Source organism: Chlorocebus sabaeus, chromosome 2 (genome assembly GCF_047675955.1).
Source record: "Chlorocebus sabaeus isolate Y175 chromosome 2, mChlSab1.0.hap1, whole genome shotgun sequence".
NCBI classification, from domain to species: domain Eukaryota; kingdom Metazoa; phylum Chordata; class Mammalia; order Primates; family Cercopithecidae; genus Chlorocebus; species Chlorocebus sabaeus.
The window spans coordinates 88,226,417-88,252,350 of NC_132905.1; the positions used below are offsets into that span (position 1 = coordinate 88,226,417).

General features: G+C 36.7%; 1 protein-coding gene across 1 annotated transcript in view; it reads right to left on the reverse strand.

The window, feature by feature from the left end:
* Positions 1-5,210: 5,210 nt before the first annotated feature.
* The window catches only part of LOC103218320 (multidrug resistance-associated protein 1-like), a 93,808-nt gene continuing 73,084 nt past the window's right edge, over positions 5,211-25,934 (reverse strand). Inside the window, 10 exon segments of the mRNA XM_073010357.1 lie at positions 5,211-6,541; positions 6,956-7,150; positions 8,188-8,354; positions 9,907-10,065; positions 11,349-11,492; positions 14,065-14,166; positions 15,528-15,654; positions 16,405-16,604; positions 20,338-20,493; positions 23,061-23,215. Of these exon segments, the coding sequence (XP_072866458.1) occupies positions 6,403-6,541; positions 6,956-7,150; positions 8,188-8,354; positions 9,907-10,065; positions 11,349-11,492; positions 14,065-14,166; positions 15,528-15,654; positions 16,405-16,604; positions 20,338-20,493; positions 23,061-23,215 (1,544 nt within the window). The 3' untranslated portion in view covers positions 5,211-6,402.

Consider the following 25,934-nt stretch of genomic DNA (forward strand, 5'->3'; position numbering starts at 1 on the left):
CATTGAATTACCTATTAATTGTCCTACCTAAAATACCTAAAACATTTCAAATGCTCTAACACTTGAAACTCTGTAACTTATTTTATATATATTATATGTATACATATATATGTGTGAATGTGTGTGTGTATGTATGTAAAGCTAATATGATAAAAACACATTTTTTTTTAGAGTTCATTCACCTTAAATTATTTAACATGGACTGTTGGAAACTGGAAATTGGGTCTCAATTATTAGGTGTAATCAGTACCCTTCCTCTGTCTCCCAAGTTGCTAAACTAATAAGATAATTTTGACATGATTGAAATGTTCTTTGAGTAGTTGTGGCAGACCCTGCTAAATGCTATCATAATATTTATTTTATTCATGCTTACTTCCGGAACCCACTTTTATTTAGAGCAGCAATATCCCTACTTCAAAAACTATATTTTCCAGCTTCCCTTGCAGCTAGGGATGGCTCTGTGACATATTCTGGCCAATGAGATACAAGCATAAATCACGAGGTATAAACTCAGGATTTTTTTTTTTTTTTTTTTAACACATTTGGATTGTACAAATGTCTGCTCACCATTCATTTCTCCTTCTTGGAATGCAGACATGATACTGGAGATAGCAAGGGGTTTGCAACTACCAAGAAACAAACTTGCTGTGGATGTTTGAAACAGATAGGTACAGCCCAGGTGATATGGAGCCACCTTAACCAACTTTGTACTCTCTATTTTGGGACTTCTTTCTACCTGAGAACAACAAGCCATGTGGTTGTTTACACTTCTTTGTTTTACTTCTTTTCATGCTTGTACTTTTCAATTTATGACCCTTATGTAGTTAAACATTTGGTCACATTATCTTTTGTTGGACTTCTGTTTCTGCCCAAGATGGAATAAAAGAAAACTGATTTTCCTCCTGCCTGTATTAACTAAAAAGTCTAACAGAATGTATGAAATGACACTTTTCAAGACCTTACGTATCATGACTGATAGTAATTCTTGTTTGTTACCTCTCTAATATCGTAGACAGGTATGGTAATATAGGTCAAGCAGTAGGATGTTCTGTAAAATCTGGAAATTGTTGCACAAATTCTCACGACAGAAAGCCAGAAGCAGATGTGCACAGGGAATTAGTGGTGACTGAAGCTGTACTAATATTTACGCCTAGTTCCTTTTGCACTCCATTGTCTTGCATTCCAAATCATTCATTTTAGTCTTTGTCTTGATCACCACATTATTTCTACTGTGTATATCAGAGTTTTAAAAGGCCATAAACCAGTCATCACAAGCGCATTAATGAAGATCTGAGTTGTTTAAACATGAATTCAAAACTGATCCTATGTTACTGTCCTTGTCACACAAAAGAATGTATATGTGTTCTTTTCTTTCTAAATGTTTGAAGTAAATTCATCAAAAATATTTTTCTGTTTATGATCTATTTTACATTTTCCTCCTATGCCTATTCCTTTTCTCTTTTTGCAGCATTATTGAGATAAGCAAAAGGTTACTATCTTTGGGCAACAATGATAACTAAGCTCAGACTGGGCATTCTGAAAGTAACCAGTGAGAAGCCTGGGCTACCTAGATAGCAATCATCAAGAAGCCAGGAACTCTTCTTAAGGTTCAGACCCATTACCTCGGCCCATTAACCCAGCAGCATAGTAGACACGTGAATTACCAAATAGCCTTCCTTTTCATAAGGAGATTTAGAGACATGTTGATAACAGTACAACCAGAAGTTCTTACTTCTTGTATTAAAAAATGATCTACTTGCATCCAGGAAAGTAGGAAAGGAGAAAAGAAGTTCCTAACTGCTGCCTCCTCATATTTGCTTGATCTCACTGAGATAATATTATGCATCACTGGGGCCTATATCTTCTTTGAATCTCCAGTTATCCCAAGGTTGCTGTGTATAAAATAGGTTTTTATAAACTTTTTGCACTTTTTATTTACTGAAGAGTGTGTCCTGGGATGGACGCGGTGGCTCACGCCTGTAATACCAACACTTTGGGAGGCCGAGGCCAGCAGATCACGAGGTCAGGAGATCGAGACCATCCTGGTTACGACAGTGAATCTCCGTCTCTACTAAAAATATAAAAAATTAGCTGGGTGTGGTGTCACACAGCTGAGGCAAGAGAATCACTTGAACCCAGGAGGCGGAGGTTGTAGTGAGCCAAGATTGTATCACTGCACTCCAGCCTGGGCAACAGAGAGAGACTCCATCTGGAAAAAAAACAAAAAACAAAAAACAAGGGAATGTGTCCTGGCGTGGTGGCTCATGCCTGTAATCCCAGAACTTCGGGAGGCCAAGGTGGGCAGATTACCTGAGGTCAGGAGTTTGAGACCAGCCTGGCCAACAGGGTAAAACCCCAACTCTACTAAAAATACAAAAATTAGCCAGGCATGGTGGCACATGCCTGTAATCCCAGCTACTCAAGAAGCTGAGGCAGGAGAATTGTTTGAGCCCAGGAGATGGAGATTACAGTGAGCTGAGATCATGCCACTGCACTCCAGTCTGGCCGACAGAGCAAGACTCTGGCTCAAAAAAAAAAAAAAAAAAAAGTGTCCTGTGATGTGATTTTGTAAATATGAGACTATAGTTATAAGGAACAATGAGTTTTAGTGTTTAAATAATAGCCAATATGTTATTCAATGTTTTCTATATGCTAGACACTGTCTTAAGTGATTACATGTATTACATGATTTAATTTCCAAAGCATACTTAGGAGGTAAATAGAATTATGACTCCAAATAAACACAGAGAAATATGTAAAGTTACTCAAGTTTATACAACTATTAAGTGGTTGAGTTCACATAGGTATCCTGTCTTGAGATCCTGAACTCTTAACTACTATGTTTTTGCATTCTAGCTTTTAAATTTTCTTTTAAAAGAAAGGCCCTTTAGATCAGGTAGAACTATTCATTATTTACACACATATTAAAATGCAACATTAAGTTTTCTAAACACTTCTATATCAAGGCTATATTTAGAAGTAAATGAAATTGCCATTATTCAGCCATTTTTTGACCTACAGAAATGACTATTTTATATGGTCCAACCTAATACTATATTTAAAAAGGCATGGATCCTACTCCCACCACAAACTTTAATTTTATTTAGTATGCCCACAAAGATATTGGTTTAAAATCCTGTTTTTTTGAAGATTTTGAAACTTGTTCGAACTACAGACTATTTTTTAGTGACTCTTCTAGGAATGACACATCTTGGTGGAGAACTAGAAAGAGCATCCTCAGCTTTGTACTCACGTAGACCTGGATTCTTTGTCTTATTGGCCCAGCTCCTCTTGGAATCTTAGCATCGTATTTGATAAAATGGAGTAGATAATGCCTTCCTGATATTATTGAGTGAGAATTGAAAGTGACACATATTCCAAATATATTGCACATGACCTGGCACATCGTGGGCTTTCAATAATAAATATTCTCATTATCCTCAAAGAAAGCAACTTAATGCTACTTAGGATTTTTCTCTGTCAGCTATGGTAAATATTTTGTATATTGAAATGTATCATTACTTTATGAATCTATTTTGAAGTTACAATCTTTAAACAAAACATACAATCATGGAATAACCTTTTTTATTACAAATGTGCTACCTCTCTGTAATCCAATCGCTTGGAGTACTTTGCACTTCACTTCTAGTGTACATCAATAATTGAACAAACTTGATGTACATAATTGAAGTAAGAATAAAATATTGATTTCTTAAAACAAGAAAATTATATTTGAATAGCTTTGATTTAGTCATTTTTTACGTTTTTTACTTTTGTTTTTCTTTTACTCTGTATTACATATGAAGATAATATATATCTGTATATATATGCAGAAAACTACACATATTCTAAATATACAGATTGGTGAACATTCACAAACTGAATGAGTACTCAGATTCACTTCAAGAAACAAAATGCTACCATCATCCCATAAGTCAACCTTGTGTACCCTATTATAACCCTCCCCACCAAGGATAACCAGTATCCCAACTTCTAATAGTATAAATTAGTTTTTCTTTTAAAAATTATATAATTAGAATCATGGAGTCATATAGTAATATTCTTTTGTGGCTATTTCACTCAACATTCTTTGTGAGATTCATCAGATTGCCTAATGTGCGCAGTAGCTGTTGTACATTCATTCTCATAGCTAGATAGAATTCTATTATGTGAATATACCACAATTTATCCAGGCTACTGTTGATCTCCCATTAGATTTTAAAATTATGCAGCTTCTCTGATTTACTAAAATTATAGGAGTAGGGAGCTAAAACATCTTTTAACTCATATAAATGAAGTATTTTGATTCCTTTCTTAATACAATTCAACAGCTATTTATTCAATGTTTACAAAGCACTTCAGGGATTGTACAGATAGGACAACACTTCAAGTAGCTTACATCCTTAAGGGAGGAGATTTTAGATAATACAAGTTTTCTAGTTTAAGGCAACTTTTCATAAACACCCTTAGGAAATGAAGCAAGGTTGTACAGGGCTGCACAGAGAGGAAGAAAGGAGGACAAAAGAAATGGTTGATGGGCTTTAAAGAACATGTTAAACTATTTGATTAAAATCTTCTTGAAAGAAAATCCTATCGAAGTTTAAAGACTTTAAATTTGAAGGACAATTCAGAGACATAACGTTGCTTCTTTTAAACAAAACTACTAAAGAAAAAGCCCTTTAAATCTGATTAGGACTACAAATCAACAATCCTCTCATAAATGTAATAAAATATCCCACTGAGGTTGGTGCATTAACCAAAAAATAATGTTCCAAAGAAAATACTAGGCTTTTTTTTTTTACTCAAAGGTAAATAATAAAAATATAAAACATTCTAAACAATTATTAAAAAATCTGTTGATGGCCGGGCGCGGTGGCTCACGCCTGTAATCCCAGCACTTTGGGAGGCCGAGGCGGGCGGATCACAAGGTCAGGAGATCGAGACCATGGTGAAACCCCGTCTCTACTAAAAATAGAAAAAATTAGCTGGGCGCAGTGGCGGGCGCCTGTAGTCCCAGCTACTCGGGAGGCTGAGGCAGGAGAATGGCGTGAACCCGGGAGGCGGAGCTTGCAGTGAGCCGAGATTGCACCACTGCACTCCAGCCTGGGCGACAGAGCGAGACTCCGTCTCAAAAAAAAAAAAAAAAAATCTGTTGATATATAATTACTCTTTCCAAAAAGCAGTTGAATAACTTTTTTTCTGTGATTTCTTCATCATTTCATAAATTGCACAATAGCTCAAAATATACTTTTAAAACTTATTTTTTTTTTCAAGATAGGGTGTCTGTCACCCAAGCTGGAGTACCATGGTGTATCATACCTCACTGCAAACTTGAAGTCCTGGGCTCAAGCAATCCTCCCACCTCAACATCCTGAGTAGCTGGGATTACAGGCGTGCACTATCATGCCCGTCTCATTTTTTTCATTATATTTACTCATTTTTTGTAGAGACAGGATCTCACTTTGTTGCCCAGGTTGGTCTCAAGTTCCTGGCTTCAAGCTATCCTTTCACCTCAGCCTCCCTAAATGCTGGGATTATGGGTGTTTGCCACAGTGCCTGTTTATATATAAATAAGTACTTACAGTACTCTAAAATGTCTAGCTATTCATTCTACAAAGATTTGTCGGGCATCAGTTTTGTGAAAGGCACGATGGTAGGAACATAACATACAAAGATGATCAAAGGTCACTTGCCTTCAAGGGGAAAGCAGACTTAAAAATTAAAATAGAGTATGAGCCCTGCCATGATAAAGGTATGCACACGGGGCTAATGAGAGCACAGAAAAGGGGCATCTAGATCACACTGGAGGGCAGAGGGGAAGATCAGGGAACACCCGGAGCAGGGAACTCCCAAGTGAAGTCAGGGACTTAAAGGACAAGTGGCACTTAGCATTTTGGCCAATGTGAATAAGGTAAGCACGAAAGGAAGAGGGAAGTCTAGGTACAGCCCAGGATCGTTAGAAACTGTGGTGCGGGCAGGGGGCCGTGGCTCACGCCTGTCATCACAGCATTTTGGGAGGCTGAGACGGGCAGATCACCTGAGGTCAGGAGTTCAAGACCAGCCTGGCCAACATGGCCAAACCCCAGCTCTACTAAAAATACAAAAATTAGCTAGGCATGGTGGCAGGTGCCTGTAATCCTAGCTACTCAGGAGGCTGAGGCAGGAGAATCCGCCAGGAGGCGGAGGATGCAGTGAGTTGAGATCACGCCATTGCACTCCAGCCTGGGCAACAAGAGCAAAACTCCGTCTCAAACAAATAAACAAACAAAAGAAGAAACTGGTGCCTATGAGAGTGTGTGCCAACTCATAGCAGGGGCCTGCCCTTGTGCATTTTTCTTCTATCTTTGCTTTTTAAATACTAATGCACTATAGTGATTTTTTATTACGCAAATGAACATACAGCTAAAGTAATTTATTTTTTGTGCCTGATTCTTGTGTTATTCCAGCGTCCATTGTCATTTCATAGAAAAGTCCTTTCTGACGTATCAAATTCTGAGGCGCTTCGAATTCCACAATGCTTCCTGAGTCTAGAACAAGCACCCTGAAATGTGAAAAGAAAAGGGTCAGGTAACCTACAGTCTTCCACCTCACATTTTATTGATCCTGCTAATTTAAAGTTTAAACCAGTGTATGAGTTATTTCAGTTCAACATATAGGTGCTAGTTAATTCAGGAACTACATCAAGTTCTCTAATATTCTTTTAGCTTTAACTTTTTCTTCCAATTATTTTGGAAAACACCTTCTATATCATTATCTATAGCAAGTTTTCTAATATTCTTTTAGCTTTAACTTTTTCTTCAATTATTTTGGAAAATACCTCATATCATTAGGGAAAATTTTGTATCTCTCAGCACAGATATAATTATTTATGACGGGCAGGTAATCAGTGTGTTTCACATACCCAATATTTATCTTGGCAGAAATGATTTTATTTCTGAAAAGAAAGCAAGCACACCTGTCTGAATCAATGATAGATTGCAGTCTGTGAGCAATGGTCAGGATGGTGCAATCAGAAAACTCCTTCCTGATTGTGGTCTGCACCAACTTGTCCGTCTCAAAGTCGATGGAGGCTGTTGCTTCATCCAAGATGAGAATTTTTGTTTTTCGAAGCAAAGCACGAGCCAGACAGACCAGCTGCCGTTGTCCCATGCTGTTAAAATAATAATAATAATAATGTCAACAATGGACTTTATGGTAACACACTTCATGTTTTAAAATTCTGATGGTACTACTATTCATTCTTTCTTTCACCCACAACTTCATTTGTTCTTTTATTCAAGAAATATTTATTGAGGGAGTGCCAGACCTTAGACCAATGAGCAAAACAGACACAATTCTCTGTGTAGCAGATGCGTTCTCATGGGGACACAGAAAGCAATAAGCAAGATAATTGAGTAAAAAGCATAGTAGGAGGGGTATACGAGTACGGTGCAACATTATATGTAGTAATTTCATGGATAATATATATATATAATAAGTGTTAAGAAGAATTCGAACACACAGAAGTGGAGTATAAAGTGTGGGTGTGGGGTGGCCATTTTAGATGGGCTTGCCGAAGAAATCCTCAGGAGAAGTTTTAAGACAGGAACTGAAGAACATGGAGAGTAAGGCATGCAGATTTCCAGTAAAAACTTGTTCCAGATAAAGGAAGCAGCAGATGTAAAATCCCTGTGGTAGGCGCGAATTGGCCTGGCAAACTCATGACACAGCATGGAGACCAATGTCACAGAAACACAGAGGGGTAGGGAGAAAGTGATCAAAGAAGGGGTGGTGGGAGTCCTGTCACGCAGGCCATTACAGGGATCTAGCTCACTTTCCTTGGGTCTCTGGTCACTTGAAGGGGGCTATCTTAAGGCAACAAACAACGGTGAAGGCAGAGTAGCCCCTACAACATTTTTTAGGAACGAGGCTCTCAGAGTAGCAATCTTGACTAAAGAAGATTGAATTAAATAGTGACTTTTCATAGGGCATTGTTCTTTATTTTTTCTTTCCTTTCTCTTAGCCAGTGGTTTCCCAGGCTGCAGCTACCAATTTACTTTTTCCTTCTCTTCCCTAGAGGAAATTGGCCATGGTGCACTTTAAATAGGCCCTGGTGGCTCAGGAGCTATATTTCTCTTCGATGCCAGTTCAAGTTTCTAAAGAGCTTAGAATGAATAACTTGGACAAGCTCTGCTCTTAGCAGCTTACCTGAGGTTCTCGCCACCCTCTGAAATCTCATGCAGTAGCTTCTCAGGAAGGGACTGCACAAACTCTTTCAAGTGACACAATTCCAGCACTTCCCACAGCTTGCTATCAGAATATTTGTTTAGGGGATCCAGGTTCATTTGAAGGGTTCCAGAAAATAAAACAGGGTGCTAGAGCAGAAAATAGTCCCACATAATCTGACTGTCATGAGGCATAAATACATTTCTAAAAATCAGACTCAGAAAACAAAGCAGGAGAAAGCAAAATGATCAGACCTACGATAGTCATCAAATTCATTTTATATTTAAAACAAAAACAGAAGAGAGTCAGAATAAACTATAATTCATATGAAGTCATCATAAGTCTCCTGATTTTCTTTCTCCTATTCCTATTATTGAAAATAATAACAAGCACCAAAATAATGATGATAATTCCTGCCATGTAGTCAAGGATATAACGTACAATAAATATGAAATGTAGTATGTGTATATTATCAATCAGTATACCAACTCAGAAAGATAGAAGTTAGTATTCTTATTTTACAGAGAGTGAGCTGGAAGTTCCAAAGAGTTCTTGTCCGCACCACACGAAGGTAAGTTAGTGGTTGAAGAGAATTCGAAGAAGATTAAGTTCGTTTTCTTTATTCTATACCAAGACGCCTAGTGAAACTATATTTTACTCTATCTATAAGAGAAGAACGACTGATGGCTCTTTTTTTCCACTAATTTTTTTCCCTTCCAGAATTCCAGATTTTACTCAAATTTGTTTTGAGGTAAATGCATGAATACAAGTATATGTCTAAACAATATGACATTTTAATCTATTTTTAGAAGACAGTACAATGATTTTTTTTTTTTTTTTTGAGACGGAGTCTGGCTCTGTTGCCCAGGCTGAAGTGCAGTGGCACAATCTTGGCTCACTGAAACCTCCGCCTCCCGGGTTCAAGCCGTTCTCCCGTCTCAGCCTCCTGGGTGCCTGGGATTACAGGTGTGCACCACCATGGCCGGATAATTTATGTACTTTTAGTTGAGACGGGGTTTCACCATGTTGGCCAGGCTGGTCTCAAACTCCTGACCTCAGGTGATCCACCCACCTCAGCTTCCCAAAGTTCTGGGATTACAGGCATGAGCCACTGCACCCAGTTTCAGCTGAGTATTTCATCCTTGACTTAAGAGGCATACTTTTAAGCTAGTTTGCATGCCCCTTAATGATCAAGTTCCTTTGATTCCACAGATGGAAAAATCAAAGAACTTGAGAAAAGAGATCTAACTGAATTACTGTTCTTTTTTTAATGTTTCTGAACTTCAAATGAAAAAGAGTCAAAATTCTACACTCAAACTAACAACTAAGCAAAAACTTCAGTAATTTTTTTTCCAAAAAAAATCAGTGTGTTTCAGTCTGATCTATTTATTTGATTTTTATTTGTACTTATTATTATGAAGGAATTGTATCAAAAAGATGTACTGGTTTTTCAAATAGATAAATGCTCTGAGGAGGAATGCTTTATGATAAGGGTATTCAAAGAGGATTCAATTACATAGCAGTTTTTCATATATTCCATTTTAAATGATATGGCTTTGGACAATGAATTTATAGACTTGGAAGGAACAGATTTTTAAAAAGAAAGAAAACAGATTTTCTTGGAGTGGGTTAAGAAAGATTACTGGCAACACAGGCTTTACCTGTGGAATAATGTTAGATTACTGGCAACACAGGCTTTACCTGTGGAATAATATTAAGTTTGCCACGAAGGTCATGAAGTCCAATAGTTGATATATCAATTCCGTCAATAATAATTTTGCCTCCTGCTCTCTCCACAATTCTAAATAAGCAATTTGATAGTGTGGATTTGCCTGCTCCAGTCCTTCCCACAATTCCAATCTGTAATGAAATAATCATAAACTCTACTTTTTGTAAGGAAACAAGGCCCTTTGCACTGGCAACAGATGTATTCAGGTATCAGGTCAGTGGGATCCAATTTTTGTCAACAAGACTAACCTTGATGGGCATGGAAGACGTCAGGTGACTTGTAAGGACCAGTTTTTATCCAAATACTCTTTACTTGCTGGAAAGGCTCTGACTAATCTGTGTTTTTCCTTCCATTTTGAATAAATTAGTTACTTCCTCACCAAAGATCCCCAGCAGACCCAGGAAAACCAGGTCATTCCTGAACCACCCCTAAACTACCCATTAAAGTTTAGGGCAAAAGAAGCAATGATAATGAGTGGTTTTATTGAGATTTTCAGGAAACAGATTTTCTCTATCTTCTCTTCATTGAAACAAACAAGCAAAGAAACAAATAGGGCACTGGAATCTTTTGCCAGATAAACTAGAAAATTCAAAGGAATGTCTGTAAATTTCCCTGCTGTATCAAAGCAACTCTGCATTAAAACCATTCTAGGCAGCCAAAAATAGTGTTTAAGGATTTTGACTCCTGGCCAAAATAATCATCTTGTCATAAACATCCTAGAGATTAAACATTTCCCTATGACCATGAGAACTAAAGAGCAATATCTTCTGGTTGCTGATTTGCATCTTGGTATTAATAGGAACGTTACGCAGATAGAATATTAAAGTGGTTCATTTGCCCTAATATAAAATCTTAAGTCTATCAAAATAAATCAGAAAAAAACAGAAATCTGTTGAAGTCATTGGGGTAATGAAAATTTCAGAATGATTGCTTCTGTTCCAAAAATATTTCTGCTCCAAAAATATTTTTGCTAATGTGTCCGGTTTTTATAAAAAATAAAACTAATATCATATACTATCGATAGTTTTGTAAGTTGCTTGTGTTAACTAAAATGCGTTTCAAACATTTTCCCATCTCTCTAATGGTTTTGGAAAACACGATGTCTTTAAGTATACAAATAGTTAAATATATGGATTTATTGTGTTTGGGGTAACGATTTACTTATTGTTGCAATTCATTTTATAGAGGAAGTAAAAACTAAGTACACCAAAATTATGTTTCGCAGTAGCATATGAGCAATTTAATTAAGAAATGTATTTTTTGTAGAGGGAAAATATATTCAGTACACACCAACCACATGTCTTTATTACTTTTGTGTAACAAAAGACCACCTTATATTCAATATCATATTATACTCAACAATGAATGCATTCAGATAAAAGGGAAACTAAAACATATGAAATATATATGATACCTTCTCTTCCCCATGAGTCTGGAAAGTGATATCTTGCAATGCTAAACCAAGATCATCTCGGTATCGAGCCTGATAATTAATAAATTCCACTACACCTTTATTGGGCCATTGTAATGGGGGTCTTCTAGACATTATCCAAGGTGCCTTAAAACAAAAACAAACAAAAAATAAATACTTTAAACAACAATTATAATTTAAAAATCCCTCCCCCCAAAATAATTCTTATGCATGTAACAAAAATGAATATAAATGATGAAAGATATTTGTGGATATTATGATTTTCTGAAAACAGTTTTAAACGTTACCAACATGAAACTTATCTAGTTACAAGAAAATATTAGAAATAAATATTTTGAGGTAACAAGACTTCTCATCTCCTATCAAGTTATTAAGAAAAAAATTTTCTAAAATCCTTTTAAGGGCCTGAAGATAACTTGAAATTTTAGCTGAGATAAGGACAGCTTGTCATTCATTCATTTCTCGAAGGTTTGCTGTGTCAGTCACTATTTTAGTTGCTGGAGGTTCCGCAGTGAGAAAAGCAGATAAAAATTATTTCCCTTATGGGGTGTAGTGGGGAGAGACAAAAAGAACCATATAACATATACAGCACGTTGGATGATAATAAAGCTTTATAAGACAAGAAACAGCCAGGGTTGGGAGGAGGAGGAGGTGTCATTTAAAGCAGGGTAGTTAGGAAAGGCTTTGCTGACTATGGTCAGAGAAAACGCTAGGTGGATACCAATGGAAGAACATTCTAGGCAAAGGGTTTAACAACTCTTTGGAACTAATTAGCTGTGCTCAAGACCTAAGACAGGGGTCTGTGTGGAATACTGGAGGAAGCACAAGGTAAAAGAACACACAAGACTGCGTGATGCCTGGGAAGCGAGATAAAGTGTTTCGTGGGAGAGGGAGTGATGGCTAACATCACATGATAGGTCAGGTAGGTGAGGACTGACAAAGAACCAGTTGTGATCTTCATGAGGGAAGATTCAGTGGAATAGTGGGATCAAAAGCCTGTTTGGAGAGAGTCCAAAAATGAATCAGAGAAAAGGAAATAGAAAAGCAAGTACAGGTGACTTTGCAAAAGAACTTTTCTGTAACGGAAAGCAGAGAAACAGGTGTAGAGGGCTGCATAAGTTTATTTGAACACATTCATCCTTCCATGTCAAGAGTTTTTGTGGCAGTATTTGTCACAACTTGCATCGAATTACATAAAGGTTTTTGTTTGTTTGTTTAAATGTGTGTACACACATATTTTTATCACCTTTTTCTAATGTGAAAGAAATATATATCATGAGCAAAAATTTAGAAAATATAGAAAAATAATATTTGATATTAGCCATGAGATGACAGACTAAACAAGTTGAATATTGGTAACTGAAGATTGTGGAGGTAGACTAATTTTTCATGAAATTTCTTTGAGAAGGAAAGACAAGACCTTGGGAAAAATCCAGAGAAAAATTCAAAGTTCAGGTAGGAGTTGGAGAATGCAGAAAATATTTTGGCATAGTTACAGGCCGAGAGGAACTGCAGGGGAGTGGGAATTAGAAGAGGCGGTTAATGGAGTAAGATCTGAGAGAAAACAGGAAAAGATATTACCAAAAATGCAATGGGAAATGTTAGATTTTTCTTTGGAGGAGGTACCTGTTCCTCAGATTCATGAGTGAAAGAGGAAGAGTTACAAGATAAAAAAGAAAGATAGCTTCCTAGGTGGATTGAAGAAGGAACAGAAATCCAAGTCATCTTTGTCATCTGCCCTCTTAATTAATAGAAGTTGGAAGCAGAAGCAATCCAGATGAGTAAAATATTTTAGAAACTTAAATATTATACTCTGTCACTAGTTGAAATAACTCTTCACTCTCCCAAATTACAGTTAATTAGAGGGAACAAAATAGACTGATTTATTCTCCTCTCCCTTCACATTCACAGAGATATTAATGATGGGTAAACAGAACAGAAGGTATAAGCAATAAAATGTAATTCATTTAGAAATTGTGCAGAATCTAAATAATTTTGAGTTGACTATATTAAGACACTTTTCTCACTGTAAAATCTCCACAAAGTTATAATTGCAAGTTGTATATTTTACACTACACATCAGTAAAGGACAAATCACTGTGCCTTTTAGAAACAGGATATGATCTTGCATTTTTATAACTCATTGAAGTAGGGATATATCTTGTAATATAGGGTGTATCCTAATTTAATTAGAAGTATTTTATTTCTATTTTAGTGATATATAGAATAATAGGCCACTTTATAACAATTTTGGTTTTAATTTCATTGAGACACTGAATATCACATGAATTTGGAAATGCAGGTTTGCTTAACATTTGTTTTTAATGTCAATTTATAGGACATTACAATGTCTTACTCCTGCATCCAATCCATTTATTGATTATTTAGGAGTGCCTACCTCTTCTTTTTCTCATACTTTTTTTTTTTTTATTAGACAGGATCTTGCTCTATCACTCAGGCTAGAGTGCAGTGGTATGATCACAGCTCACTGCAACCTTGAACTACCAAGCAGAAGGGATTCTCCCACCTCACCCTCCCAGGTAGCTTGAACTAAAGGCATAAGCCACCATACCCAGCTGACTTTTTTTTTTTTGAGAAACAGAATCTCACTATGTTGACAAGGCTAGTCTTGAACTCTTGAACTTAAGTGATCCTCCCACGATTTCCAAAGTACTGGGATTACAGGAGGTGTGCTTACCTCTTTATCCATATTTTCATATTCACAAACTCTTTCAACAGCAACTGCATTGGTTTCAATTTCACATGCTTTCTTTACCCAAAAATTCAGAGAATGAGTTATCTAGCGGGTATGGTGGAGCAAACAAGAGCTTAATGCATGTTCTTTAGTTTTTTCGTAACATAAATAATACTTTATTTTTTCTAAAGTTTTACTTTTCCTTTCTTGAATCTGCCAAGAACTTGTCACATATTATCTCATATACTTTATTTCTTTTGATTATTTAGCAGCTCTAGAAATAAGCATATTTCTTCATATGCATATTTGTGTTTAAGGATATTAAACTCATTAATATCATAAATAATGGAATTACTTGGGATAAGATAGACCATAATTCAGCATATATGCAAGAAGTGCATAGTGGGTATAAGGAATGATGTAAGATTGATGGGATATGCCTCAAAAAACTGTGCATCCTAAGTGACAATAAAAGCCAGTGTGCAAACACTTTGGCATTCTTCACTATCTTCCATCAGAAGGAAGATTCTCCTAGATTTCTAACTATTCCTGCTCCTCTTAAAAAGAAAAAAAAAATCTATATTTTCTTCTCACTGTATTCCCAAATGTAGGTTCTCTAAGGGTGTAACTTTGAACAGAATTCTAAAAGTCAAAAAACTGGTACAATCCAGTTTTTTTCTTGAGTTTGGTGCCAGCCCATTTGATACCTCACCTGGCCTGAACTGATGTGGGGGCTCTTCAAAGCGTTTGCTTAATCCAGTTCGTGGGCATATGCCATAGTGTTTGATTATGGGCTTCTGAACCAGGCCCTGGATATGGCTATGTACATATTTCCTTTCTAGCAGCCTAAATTCTGAATTCTGAAATGCAACTGGCTCAAGGTTTTTGGATATGGGACCAAGAGTATATAACACAATCACCTAGACTTATCTGCTCCATAATGTGGAAGCAGTTTAGGGCATGTGTTATTTTACGAAGGGAGCATGCATCCTACCACTAGTGCATTGCAGTGTAATATCAAATAGGGTTTATTAGGGAAAAACTTACAAGCCGAAGAGAAACAGCTCATATATTCTCCCTAGAGCTTGCATTATCTTCTTGCTTAGGCTGAGTGCATGAGACACACCAGCTGTGTTGGAGAGGGACCCTACCCTTTTAATACTCTATAAATCCACCAGGACAGGAGAGCAGGAAACTTCTGAGTAACTATGGAACATCAGGATTTCCTGGTCCTTTAGCATTCAGCCTTCAGTATCAGCCTGTTCTTCCTATAAGTTAACTTAGAATTGCTGAGCTAGCTTCCTGCGACTAGCAAGATAGAGAAGGAAATGAGCCTCCAGGGCAATCTAGATTTGTCTCTCATTACTTAGTTAATATAATATATAATTCAGACAAGCAAAGAAGAAGAGTGTTTAATTAATTGGATTATAAACATACCATCTACCACAAAAGTCATTATTACTTACATTTAGGGCATAGGATATAGACAAACCAACTGTTGCTGAATCTATAGAATTGCCAGCCAACACAGCAAGTAGTGCAGCAAAAAGCACCATTAAGTTGCCAAGAAATTCAAGTCTAACAGACAGCCACCTGTGATAAATGGAATATATTCCTGAGTAACTGAGATGGAAAAGTTTTGGTGCATTTAGTACTAACTGTCTCCTCTGGGAAATCGAGACGTAAACAGCAAGAGCTGCTTTCTTTTTTTTCCCCCACTTACTTGGAATTCAATCAAACATAGGATCATCCGTGATAACTTAAAGAATTCATCTGCATGAAAATGCATTTTACTTTTGCAGAACTTTGCTTTAAAACTTGATCAGAATTTAAAAGCAAAATAACACCAGTTAAAATGATGTATTGCATTTTAAAAATCCTATTGGAAAATCAATTCCCCTTCCAGTTGTATATACTTTTTAATATGATAAAATTAGTCTCTAAAAATTGAAATGTGCTCAACCACTATTTAATATTTCATTTTTCTCCTTTATGTGAGATTATAACTTCAAATTCAAAAATTTTTTATAAAATTTGTATACACTGTTTTGTAACAGTGTATACAAATAAAATATATTCTAAAAATATAAAACACCATGCAGAATTATGTCATGAGTAATTCTAATAGCACCTTTTTCATATTAAATTGTATGTACCATTCATGTGAATATAAATAGATACAATTCAATTTAAATGTACATTAAATACTGGAAAATATTTGTCTTATTAATACATACTTCTAAAACGTGAATGAAATGCCATTACAAAACCCTCTGTTTAGAAGTCAGTGAGCAAGATGTCTAAGAAGAGATTGATCTTAGGCTAAGTATCGATGGGACTTACCGGTTAGAAATTACATTATTGTAGAAACAGACCAAGTTTTCATTCACCAACTCTTTGTATTGCTGGATAAACCTCTGTTGATGTCCAAATGCTCTGATGGTGGACACTCCTGATAAAGTCTCACTGAAGTGGGAAATGACAGGAGAACGGGACGCTCCTGTCAGCCTCCGGATTTGCCGAGAGCTTGCCACATAGTATCTCTAATCAGAAGACAGAAAGAAGCAGTCAGAAAGATGTAGCAGAAATTGCTTTAATAGTTTAAAAACTACAAGACCTTTGTGTCGTGATTTAAAGAGTGACCCCCCCAAAAGTCAGATACAAGTCCTAACCCCCAGTATCTGTGAATGTGACCTTATTCAGAAATAGCATCTTTGCACATGTAATAGTTAAGGATCTCAAGATGACATCACTCTGGATGTAGGGTGCACCCTAAATCCAATGTTGAGTATCCTTATAAGAGACAAAAAGGAAGACATAGACACATGGAAAACACCATGTCTGCCAGTGGCAGAGATTGAAGTGATGTATTTAGAAGCCAACGAAAATATCAGGACTGTTGACAGCCAGCAGAAGCTAGGAGAGAAGCATGAAAGAGATGTTCCCTCAAAGCCTCCAGAAGGAATCAACTCTGCCTATATACTGATTTTAGACTTCAGAACTGTGAGAGAGGCCGAGTGTGGTGCCCACGCTTATAATGCTAGCACTTTGGGAGGCCAAGACAGGAGGGTTGCTAGAGCCCGGGAGTCTGAGACCAGCCTGGGCAATGTAGGGAGACCTTGTTTTTACAAAAAGTTTTATGTGTGTGTGTGTGTGTGTGTGTGTGTGTGTGTGTGTGTGTAGGGAGACCTTGTTTTTACAAAAAGTTATATATATATAGGGAGACCGTGTTATTACAAAAAGTTATATATATGTATAGGGAGACCTTGTTTTTACAAAAAGCAAATTATAAGTTGTCTACTTCCCCTTGGCTTGAAGTTGAGGACAATTAGGATAGGAAGGACTGTGGGCAGCTGGATGGAGCATGCCCTGAATTAACTGGATCATTAATCAGCCCCGGAAAATTGCTACCAACTGGAAATGAAAATCAAGAGTTATGAGGTCTTGCACAATTTTCAGGAAAATTTTAAATCTGGAATTTTATGTAAAATCCCTGGTTTTAAAATGTCTACATTTGGCAAAAATGCTGAGCAAGCTAAACAAAAACATATCTCAGGTTACATACAGCCTGGTGGTCTACAACTGAACCCTACTCTGTGGTAAGTGCTCTGAAGAATACAGAGGACTACGGTATTCTGAGGCTGTAAAGGGATTTAAGAGATTGCCTAGATTAGGGAATATGTTATTGGGGTCACAGACCATGTGAGTAGATAAATAAGGGTAAAATGCTTTCCCTAGACAAATGTAAATATGCATACATACTTGGAGCTTCTGATAAATTTTCAGTGAATTATAGAATCCATGGAGTTCTTTCATGCAACTCTCTGGGAAATCTGGTTTAAGAAATTTTATCTAGATCAATGCTCCTTATACTTTAGTAAGAATCACCTGCCTGAAGTGTTTGTTGAAAGGCAGGTTTCTGGACCCTACCTTGGGAGATTCTGATCCAATAGGTCTGGGCTATGGCCCATGGGTCCAGGAACCACACTTCACATAGCACACATCTAAATCAAACCTTTTATTGCACAGGGGAAAGAAATAGAGCCTAGAAAGGGAAATGATGTCCCAGGCAGATGAGTAAGGAAGATGACTAGAACTCCAAGCTCCTGAATCCAAATTCAGACCTCGTCCTATATTACTCCCCCTAAAGAGACATGATTCCTAGACTCCTTTTTACTCCTGGTAACTCTGTTAGCGTTTACCAGACAGGAGACCAACACATAAAATTTCCTTTGCCACATGAGTGCTTTTTTCCCTTAGATTTTTACAATATATATAAAACATAGTCTCTGAACCCAGAGCACTTACATTTTCATATATTCTGGATTTATTATACCATGAGTATATGCCAGCAGTGTAATAAACCCATAATAGTAGATATTAGAATAGTAGATACGGAGTCAGTTCTTTTTGCACTATTGTGATAGAGAATGCTCCACACAGAAAATGGAAAATGACCTAAGCCATCAATGTCAAGTAAGATCGGGACAGACAGAAAGAACAGGGAAAAGATGTGCAGTAGGAAGAATAATGAAGTATAGGTATGGAAATGAGAAAATTATTTGTAGTCTGGCTTGAGCAGACTAAACTCTAACATGAATTTTAAAACTTGGGTTTTTGAAAAGCATTAAACTCTAAGAATTTTTTTGAAAAGAGTCTTAGATACTTCTACATTTAAAATGTATGCTTCAGCACTGATTTTACCTTGTATATTATCAGTTAAAGCTGACTATCAGGATATAGAAATCATGCTTTGGAATAAATATTTTAATATAAAAATTTCACTGAAAATTTAGAAATAATAGGTAATTTTCTCTGTATTTTATACTTCATTTAAAATCTCCAACAAATGTAAGGATTACATTTTCATAGTAGATTACATATTTGAGGATAATTAACTAATATGGAGTGGAAAAATATACATTCATTATTTTTGATTCAGTTTGAGCTCCATTTACGCTTACAATTTACTTTTGTTTTTCTGTTTACTTAAACTAATTTCCTCTTTTATTGAAGCCCTTATTGCCAGGATAAGTAAAAGAAATGGGAAATAGTTATTTCTGCAACTATCTTTAAATTTCACTCTTTATTTGTGGATTAAGCCTGTAATAAAAAATTGCATGTACTTTGATAAAGGCAATGTAGAAAGAAGATGTTTAAAATCTTTTATAATAATCTCTTGATATCACACATTTGAAAAATTCATCTATTTATAGTTCTTGCGTGTTTGACTAGTACCTTGAGATAAGTGTCAAAAAAATTATGGGAACAGAAATAAGGTGTATAAATCTGTGACTATGAAAAGAACTTTTATATCACAGTGTAGGAGCGAGGTGGAGAAATTTATGTGAGTCATTTCTGTATGAAGCTATAAATGTTTTTTAAACCAAAAGCTGTCATGGTTTCTTGTAAAATAATAAAGATAATAAAGATATCCATTTTAATTGATTCTTTTCATTGTTTAATAAAATTGCTTTGTTTGATTGCTGAAGAAAAAAAATGCTAAGAAATTTTGTTTTCCATTGCAGCCTTACAGTGACATAATTTTGCAATTTAAATTGGGTGATCACATTTTAATATGAACATAGCATGTAAGAATCATGACAGACATATTTAGCTTTCCAGCAATTGTTTGTCTGTAAGAGATAGGTGATGTCTGGGAAAAAAAAAAAAAAAAAAAAACAAAAAAAAAAAACAAAAAAAAAAAACCAAGACAAAAAGGCAGTATCTGTTTCTCGGATGTGCAGGGAAATTAATTTTCTGCTAAAATTACAACATACAGGTTTTGTGGTGAGCATAAAAATGCAGGCCCCAGCTCTCCTGCTGCAGGAGCATAGCTGCCTGACAGCCCCTGCGACTGCACTGATGGATCCACTGCTGTATTAGCGTAGAGGCCAGCCAATGACTGAGTACTGACAGAAAGTGCTCATAACACCCTCCAACAGGCAACCGTGATTAAGAACTTCCTGTTGAACCTGTTGTAGAACAGTCCTGTAGTCCAAGACCCTTGTTACCCAATCCATCTTCTTTCTTTTTCTCCCTCACAGGGATTCAGCCTGCGTCGCTGTCTGAGGGCTTGCTCAGCCCGGCCTTCTTCTGCTCCCTCTCCTTTATCTTTTACAGGCATTTCCCCCAGTAAATCTCTAATACATCTATTCCTTTCTTCGACTCTGCTTCTTAGAGAACCTGGACAAAGAGGAGGTTTAAGTGGGTCTGAAACTATGTTTGATTGTGAACTTATAAGTTATTAATACAAATAAAAATGTATGCACTTACTTGTATAGAGAAATAGAAGAACACTAAGGGAATAATCCCCAGAATGAAGAGGGGCAAAGCTCCCACAATGACCAAAATTGTTCCAATAACATCCAATGTACAATTCACCCACAGCCGTAAATAGTAATGCAAACGCATATCAATTATAAATATGTCCTGAAAAATTTGATATTAGGTCACTTTATTTTTAACTTTTTACAGTTTAAAATGAGAGAAAGAAGAAATATATTATTCAATGGCAAAATTAAAAATGTTTACCCAGGTATGACATTCTATTGATTTCATAAATAAATCTAACTACATGATCTTTGCTGACCCCATATATTATTCCCCTGTAGTCAACTATAACAATTAAAAGGCTGTTCTAATTTCGAGATACTTATCATCAAGCAGTTTATATTTCCTGATGACCACTACATGGCAATTAATTATACAACTAAAGTCAGACTTTGATCAAAAAACAAAAACAAAAACAAAAGCAGTCCATAATTCAATAGCTAATTTTTTTATCCCAATATTTGGGGCATTGAGCTACCAGTGTTTATGACTCAAAATCTGTAAGTCATTCCTTACATTGTTATCAACTACGAACATGTTCAGTGACCTTCCTGGATAACTGGATCCTACTCAGATCAGAAGAAGCAGGAAAACAAAATAATCTTCATTTATAAAATTATGAACTGAAAGACGGAGTGGCCAATAGGAATGAGAGGAGGACAATGGCAAGGTCATGCATTGATTTACTCTTTTTTTGTTTTTTTTTCTTGAGACGAAGTCTTGCTGTGTCACCCAAGCTGGAGTATAGTGGTGCGATCTTGGCTCACTGCAAACCTCCGCCTCCCAGGTTAGAGCAATTCTCGTGCCTCAGTCTCCCACGTAGCTAGGATTTCAGGCATGAGCCACTATACCCAGCTAGTTTTTATATTTTTAGTAGAGACGGGGTTTCGTCATGTTGGCCAGGCTGGTCTCGAACTGACTTCAGGTGATCCACCTGCCTCGGCCTCCCAAAGTGTGGGGATTACAGGCATAAGCTACTGCGCCCAGCCTGTTTTACACTTTGTTGCATGTAACTTAATCTGTTTGTGGCACAAAGTATGACCTGAGAGATTCCAGGGAATACTAAGGCACTGAACCTTGAATAGATGAACTACTCAGTTCAGGACAAAACTGATATAAAAAAGCAGAGATGAAATTTTGTTAATCCTACCCTCTTTTGGGAGTTCCTTGGTTATTTCATATACCAAACAGTCTAAAAATATCATATTCACATGGAATTTCCCATTTTGAATTTACCTGCCCATACTCTCATCTGCTTAAGACTCAATCATTTGAAATTTTGCTACATGAAAATAATAATAAATCAGTAGGGTTGTAGGCATAAGTGTCCTCTGGGAGAAACAGAATGGTGGTCATCAAACTCTTCTATAATTTTTCAAACAACAGTATGTCCCTTGGTATGATTAAGCAAGATTTAACATTCCATTAGAAATTTATGATGTTAGGTACTTTCATTTATGATTTTACATTTTATCTTCACTTCTCTTCATACACCCCCCATGTTTTTACATATACATAGTAATGCGTTAATGCACTTTGAGGTTATGGACCTGCGCATCTTAATGTAGGGACCATTAGCAATATGTGACTACTGAACACTGGGAATGTGGCTATTGCAAATTGAGATATGCTATAAGCACATGATAAAAACCAGATTTAAAATACCTTGTACAAAAAAGTGTAAAGTTTAATCAATAATTTTATGTTAATTACAGTTGGGAATCATGTTTTGGATATACTGTGTTAAATAAAATGTATTACCACAATTAATTCTTTCCATTGTGTTTTACTTTACTTCTTTATTATGGCTACCAGGAAATTTAAAATCACATACGTGGCTTGCATTTTATCTTTATTGGACAGTTCTATTAGAAGCATTTTATAGTAGACACAATGAGAAAACTCCTACAGATAAACAGAGACACTCTGAAAATCTCAATTCATTCCCCATTCACCATAAGTGATGTTATGTTTTCTTAAAAGCAGGATGTTTTCAAAGTCTGGGTATCTCCACACTGACTTACATATTCTTTCTTTTAATTTTATTTTTTATTTTTTCACAATTATTATTTTTTTGAGATGGAGTTTCGCTCTTGTTGCCCAGGCTAGAGTGCAATCGTGCAATCTCGGCTCACCACAACCTCCGCCTCGTGGGTTCAAGCGATTCTCCTGCCTCCGCCTCCTGAGTGACTGGGATTACAGGCATGCGCCACCATTCCCAGTTAATTTTGTATTTTTAGTAGAGATAGGGTTTCTCCATGTTGGTCAGGCTGGTCTTGAACTTCCAACCTCAGGTGAACGGCCCGCCTCAGCCTCCCAAAGTGCTGGGATTACAGGCCTGAGCCACCGTGCCTGGCCGACTTACATTTTCTGTCCCTTCTTAGCCTAAAGCAGTGATTCTCAAACTTGATGTGTGTAAGAATTAGAGTGGTAGATCTCAAAGCACATGTGTTTCTTGGATTCTTTAAGTAATTTTTCAAGTGTTATTTTAATTATATGTACAAAATGTGACTCTGTTGTACATCAGTTATGTATGTCCTAAGGCTTAGAAATATATTTAACAATGAAATCTATATAAAACACATATTTTGTACAAGTGAGAAGATAAGGTACTAAATATGGGTCACTTTTATGTATGCTATTTAATAAGGTGTGTCTTTCCTTACCTTGGTGAAACGACTGATGATCTGGCCTGTGGAATTTGTTTCAAAAAACTGGATGGGGAGGTGCAGTACATTATTCAACAGTTGAACATACATGGTTCGAGAGGCAGCCAGGGATCCTCTAGTGATTACGTAGGCTCCAGAGCAGACAAAGAGACCTAAACACACATAGTTATCACAGTTATATTAACAATATAAGGAAATTTGTGCTTTAACTTTCAAAAGATTGCTATAAAAAGATTAATTATAAAAAACATTTATATTATTTTAACTGAAAACCCAAATATTACACCTAAAATGTGTAACTGTAGACTAAAAAAAATATAAACATAATATACCATGTATGTGAAATACATACACATTTCTGATGTTTTGCCATGCTGATACAGCAGAACGCTCCCACTTGTGGTCATAGGTTCCACACAGAAATGTACAGAAGATAAAAGGTCGATCTAATGCACAGAAATTTAGCAACCTATTACCTTTAGGATGTTCTGTGGGACAATATGTTAGTTACCAGTGCTTGTAGCCAAATATTTCCATTCTCCCAGCTTCTTGGTACATGGTAGAGTTGAACTTTCTGGCCCCCTTTTGGTTGATAGACCCAAATGAACAGTTCTGAACCACAAATTATAAGAGAAATGGTATACGACACTTCCGAGTTAGAACATTTAATTGCTGGTGTCAGTCCTATTCCCTTTGCACAGTGCCCACCAGCATTTAAAATGGAGCTTGGCTCGTTTCCTCAGCTGGAGTCCCTAGGATAAGCAGAGTCCCTTTCCTGACCCACAGTGGACACATAAAATGAGTGAGGGATACAACTCTTTTGGTGTGTTAAGGTCCTAAGATGTGACTGATGGGAGAGTTGTTCTTGCATTAGCTACTTATCAGGTAAACTTGTAGCTTTAGTGGAAGAAGTTGAAAAACAGTTATCAGCACACATAGAAAGAGAAGAAAGTTCTTTGAAAGATACATTTCCATCAATATGTGAAGCCTGGGAACAAAACCAACCAGGAAAAAAAAAAAAAAAAAGTAGATCTGCAAAAAAAATAAGTAGATCTGCAAAATTAAGAGAGTTGTGAACACTTTATTTGAACCTCTGGATCAAGTGTGTTTAAAAATCTATGCCTGGGCATTTTACCTTTGGGTGTCAAGACACTTCCATGTTACTTAAGCCGGTTTACTCTTGAGTCTTAACAGACACGCAGCTGCTCCATTGCACTCTAATATACAAAACTGCTAATAAAAGTGTGTTGCCAATATGATCCTTGTTCCTTTGCAGGTATCATGTTTAAAACAAAACAAAACTAGTTGCTTCTCACCACCTTCATTCATTTAGCTAATTTCCATATATTTTTAAATAATATCTCAAATAGCTATTAGCTTTCTCAGTCTTAAGTGGTTTCTATTATTTTCCTCCATTCCTCCCATGCTTCCCTATTTCCCTTCCAATAGATTACCCATTTTTCCTCAAATATTCAATAAACACATATTGCTCATGAAGGTCACCAAACATGTAGCTTGTGTCACTATTTTTCCGCATGCTTAATTTTCTGTGTAACTAGGGCTAATTTTTTCTCAAACACTTCAATAGCTAAGTCTCTTCTGAATACACTCGAACTGATCAAATATCCTACTGTTTTTTTACTCGTGTTGAGCACCTGCCCTCTGCAACACAAACTGCTGCCTTGGGACTCTCGGTCTTCCTGCTCTAAATTAGACTGGTTGCTGGAATAGGCATTTCTATTCTTCAGTGTGGGAAGTTTTTTTTAAAAATTATTATTATTATTTATCTTTTATTTTTTTGAGACGGAGTCTCGCTCTGTCGCCCAGGCTGGAGTGCAGTGGCGTGATCTCGGCTCAGGCGCGATCTCGGCTCACTGCAAGCTCCGCCTCCCCGGGTTCCCGCCATTCTCCTGCGTCAGCCTCCCGAGTAGCTGGGACTACAGGCCTGAGTCACCACGCCCAGCTAATTTTTGTATTTCGTTTAGTAGAGACAGGGTTTCACCGTGTTAGCCCGGATGGTCTCGATCTCCTGACCTCGTGATCCACCCACCTCGGCCTGCCAAAGTGCTGGAATTATAGGCGTGAACCGCCGTGCCGGGACAGGAAGTATGTTTTAAAAATATTATGTACTTAGTATTTTCCCCCCATTTACTGAAGCTCTTTCTATATACATGTTAAACTTCTTGAACTGTACCTGTAATTTTTTATTATCTATCATTTTCCATCTCCGTTTATAACGTTGTACATTTGGGATAATTTCTTCCAATTTATCTTACATTGGTACAAACTTTTAAAATTCTTTAAATTTTTCAAGAGCTTTCTTGTTCTCAGGCTGAACTTAGTTTAGCACATTCTACATTTACTTTATGGATGCAATATTTTGAATCTCTGAAAGCAGTAATTAGACATTTTGAAAGTCTAATTGTATTCCAAATATTATTGTTTTACTTCTGAGCCTGACTGCTGTGTTTGTTGCTTTTTATTGATGCTGTTGGTTTGAGTGAAATGTATGCCCTGGAGGGACATTATCAGTTTAAAACTACGAAACAAAGACGTGGTTCATTAATGTAGGTACCTGATGTGGCTTTCTTCTGCCGTTGCATACATTAATTTCCCCCAATATTTCTCTCCCCTGAGTGGAAGAGTTTGCTACAAGTTCTGTTTACGTGGGAAGGTACGACCCTGAAAGCCTTCATACTGGGATGCAAGGCACGTTGGCTGAGCCTTCTCCAAAAGCCACAATACGGAGGCTTTCTTCTACATATGTCACACATGCTAGAAATCCTCATTTCCTCTTTAAATATCAGTTTTCTAGTTTCCATTGACTGTTTCTATCACAGTGGCTGTATACATTGGTGGTGGTGGCAGTGT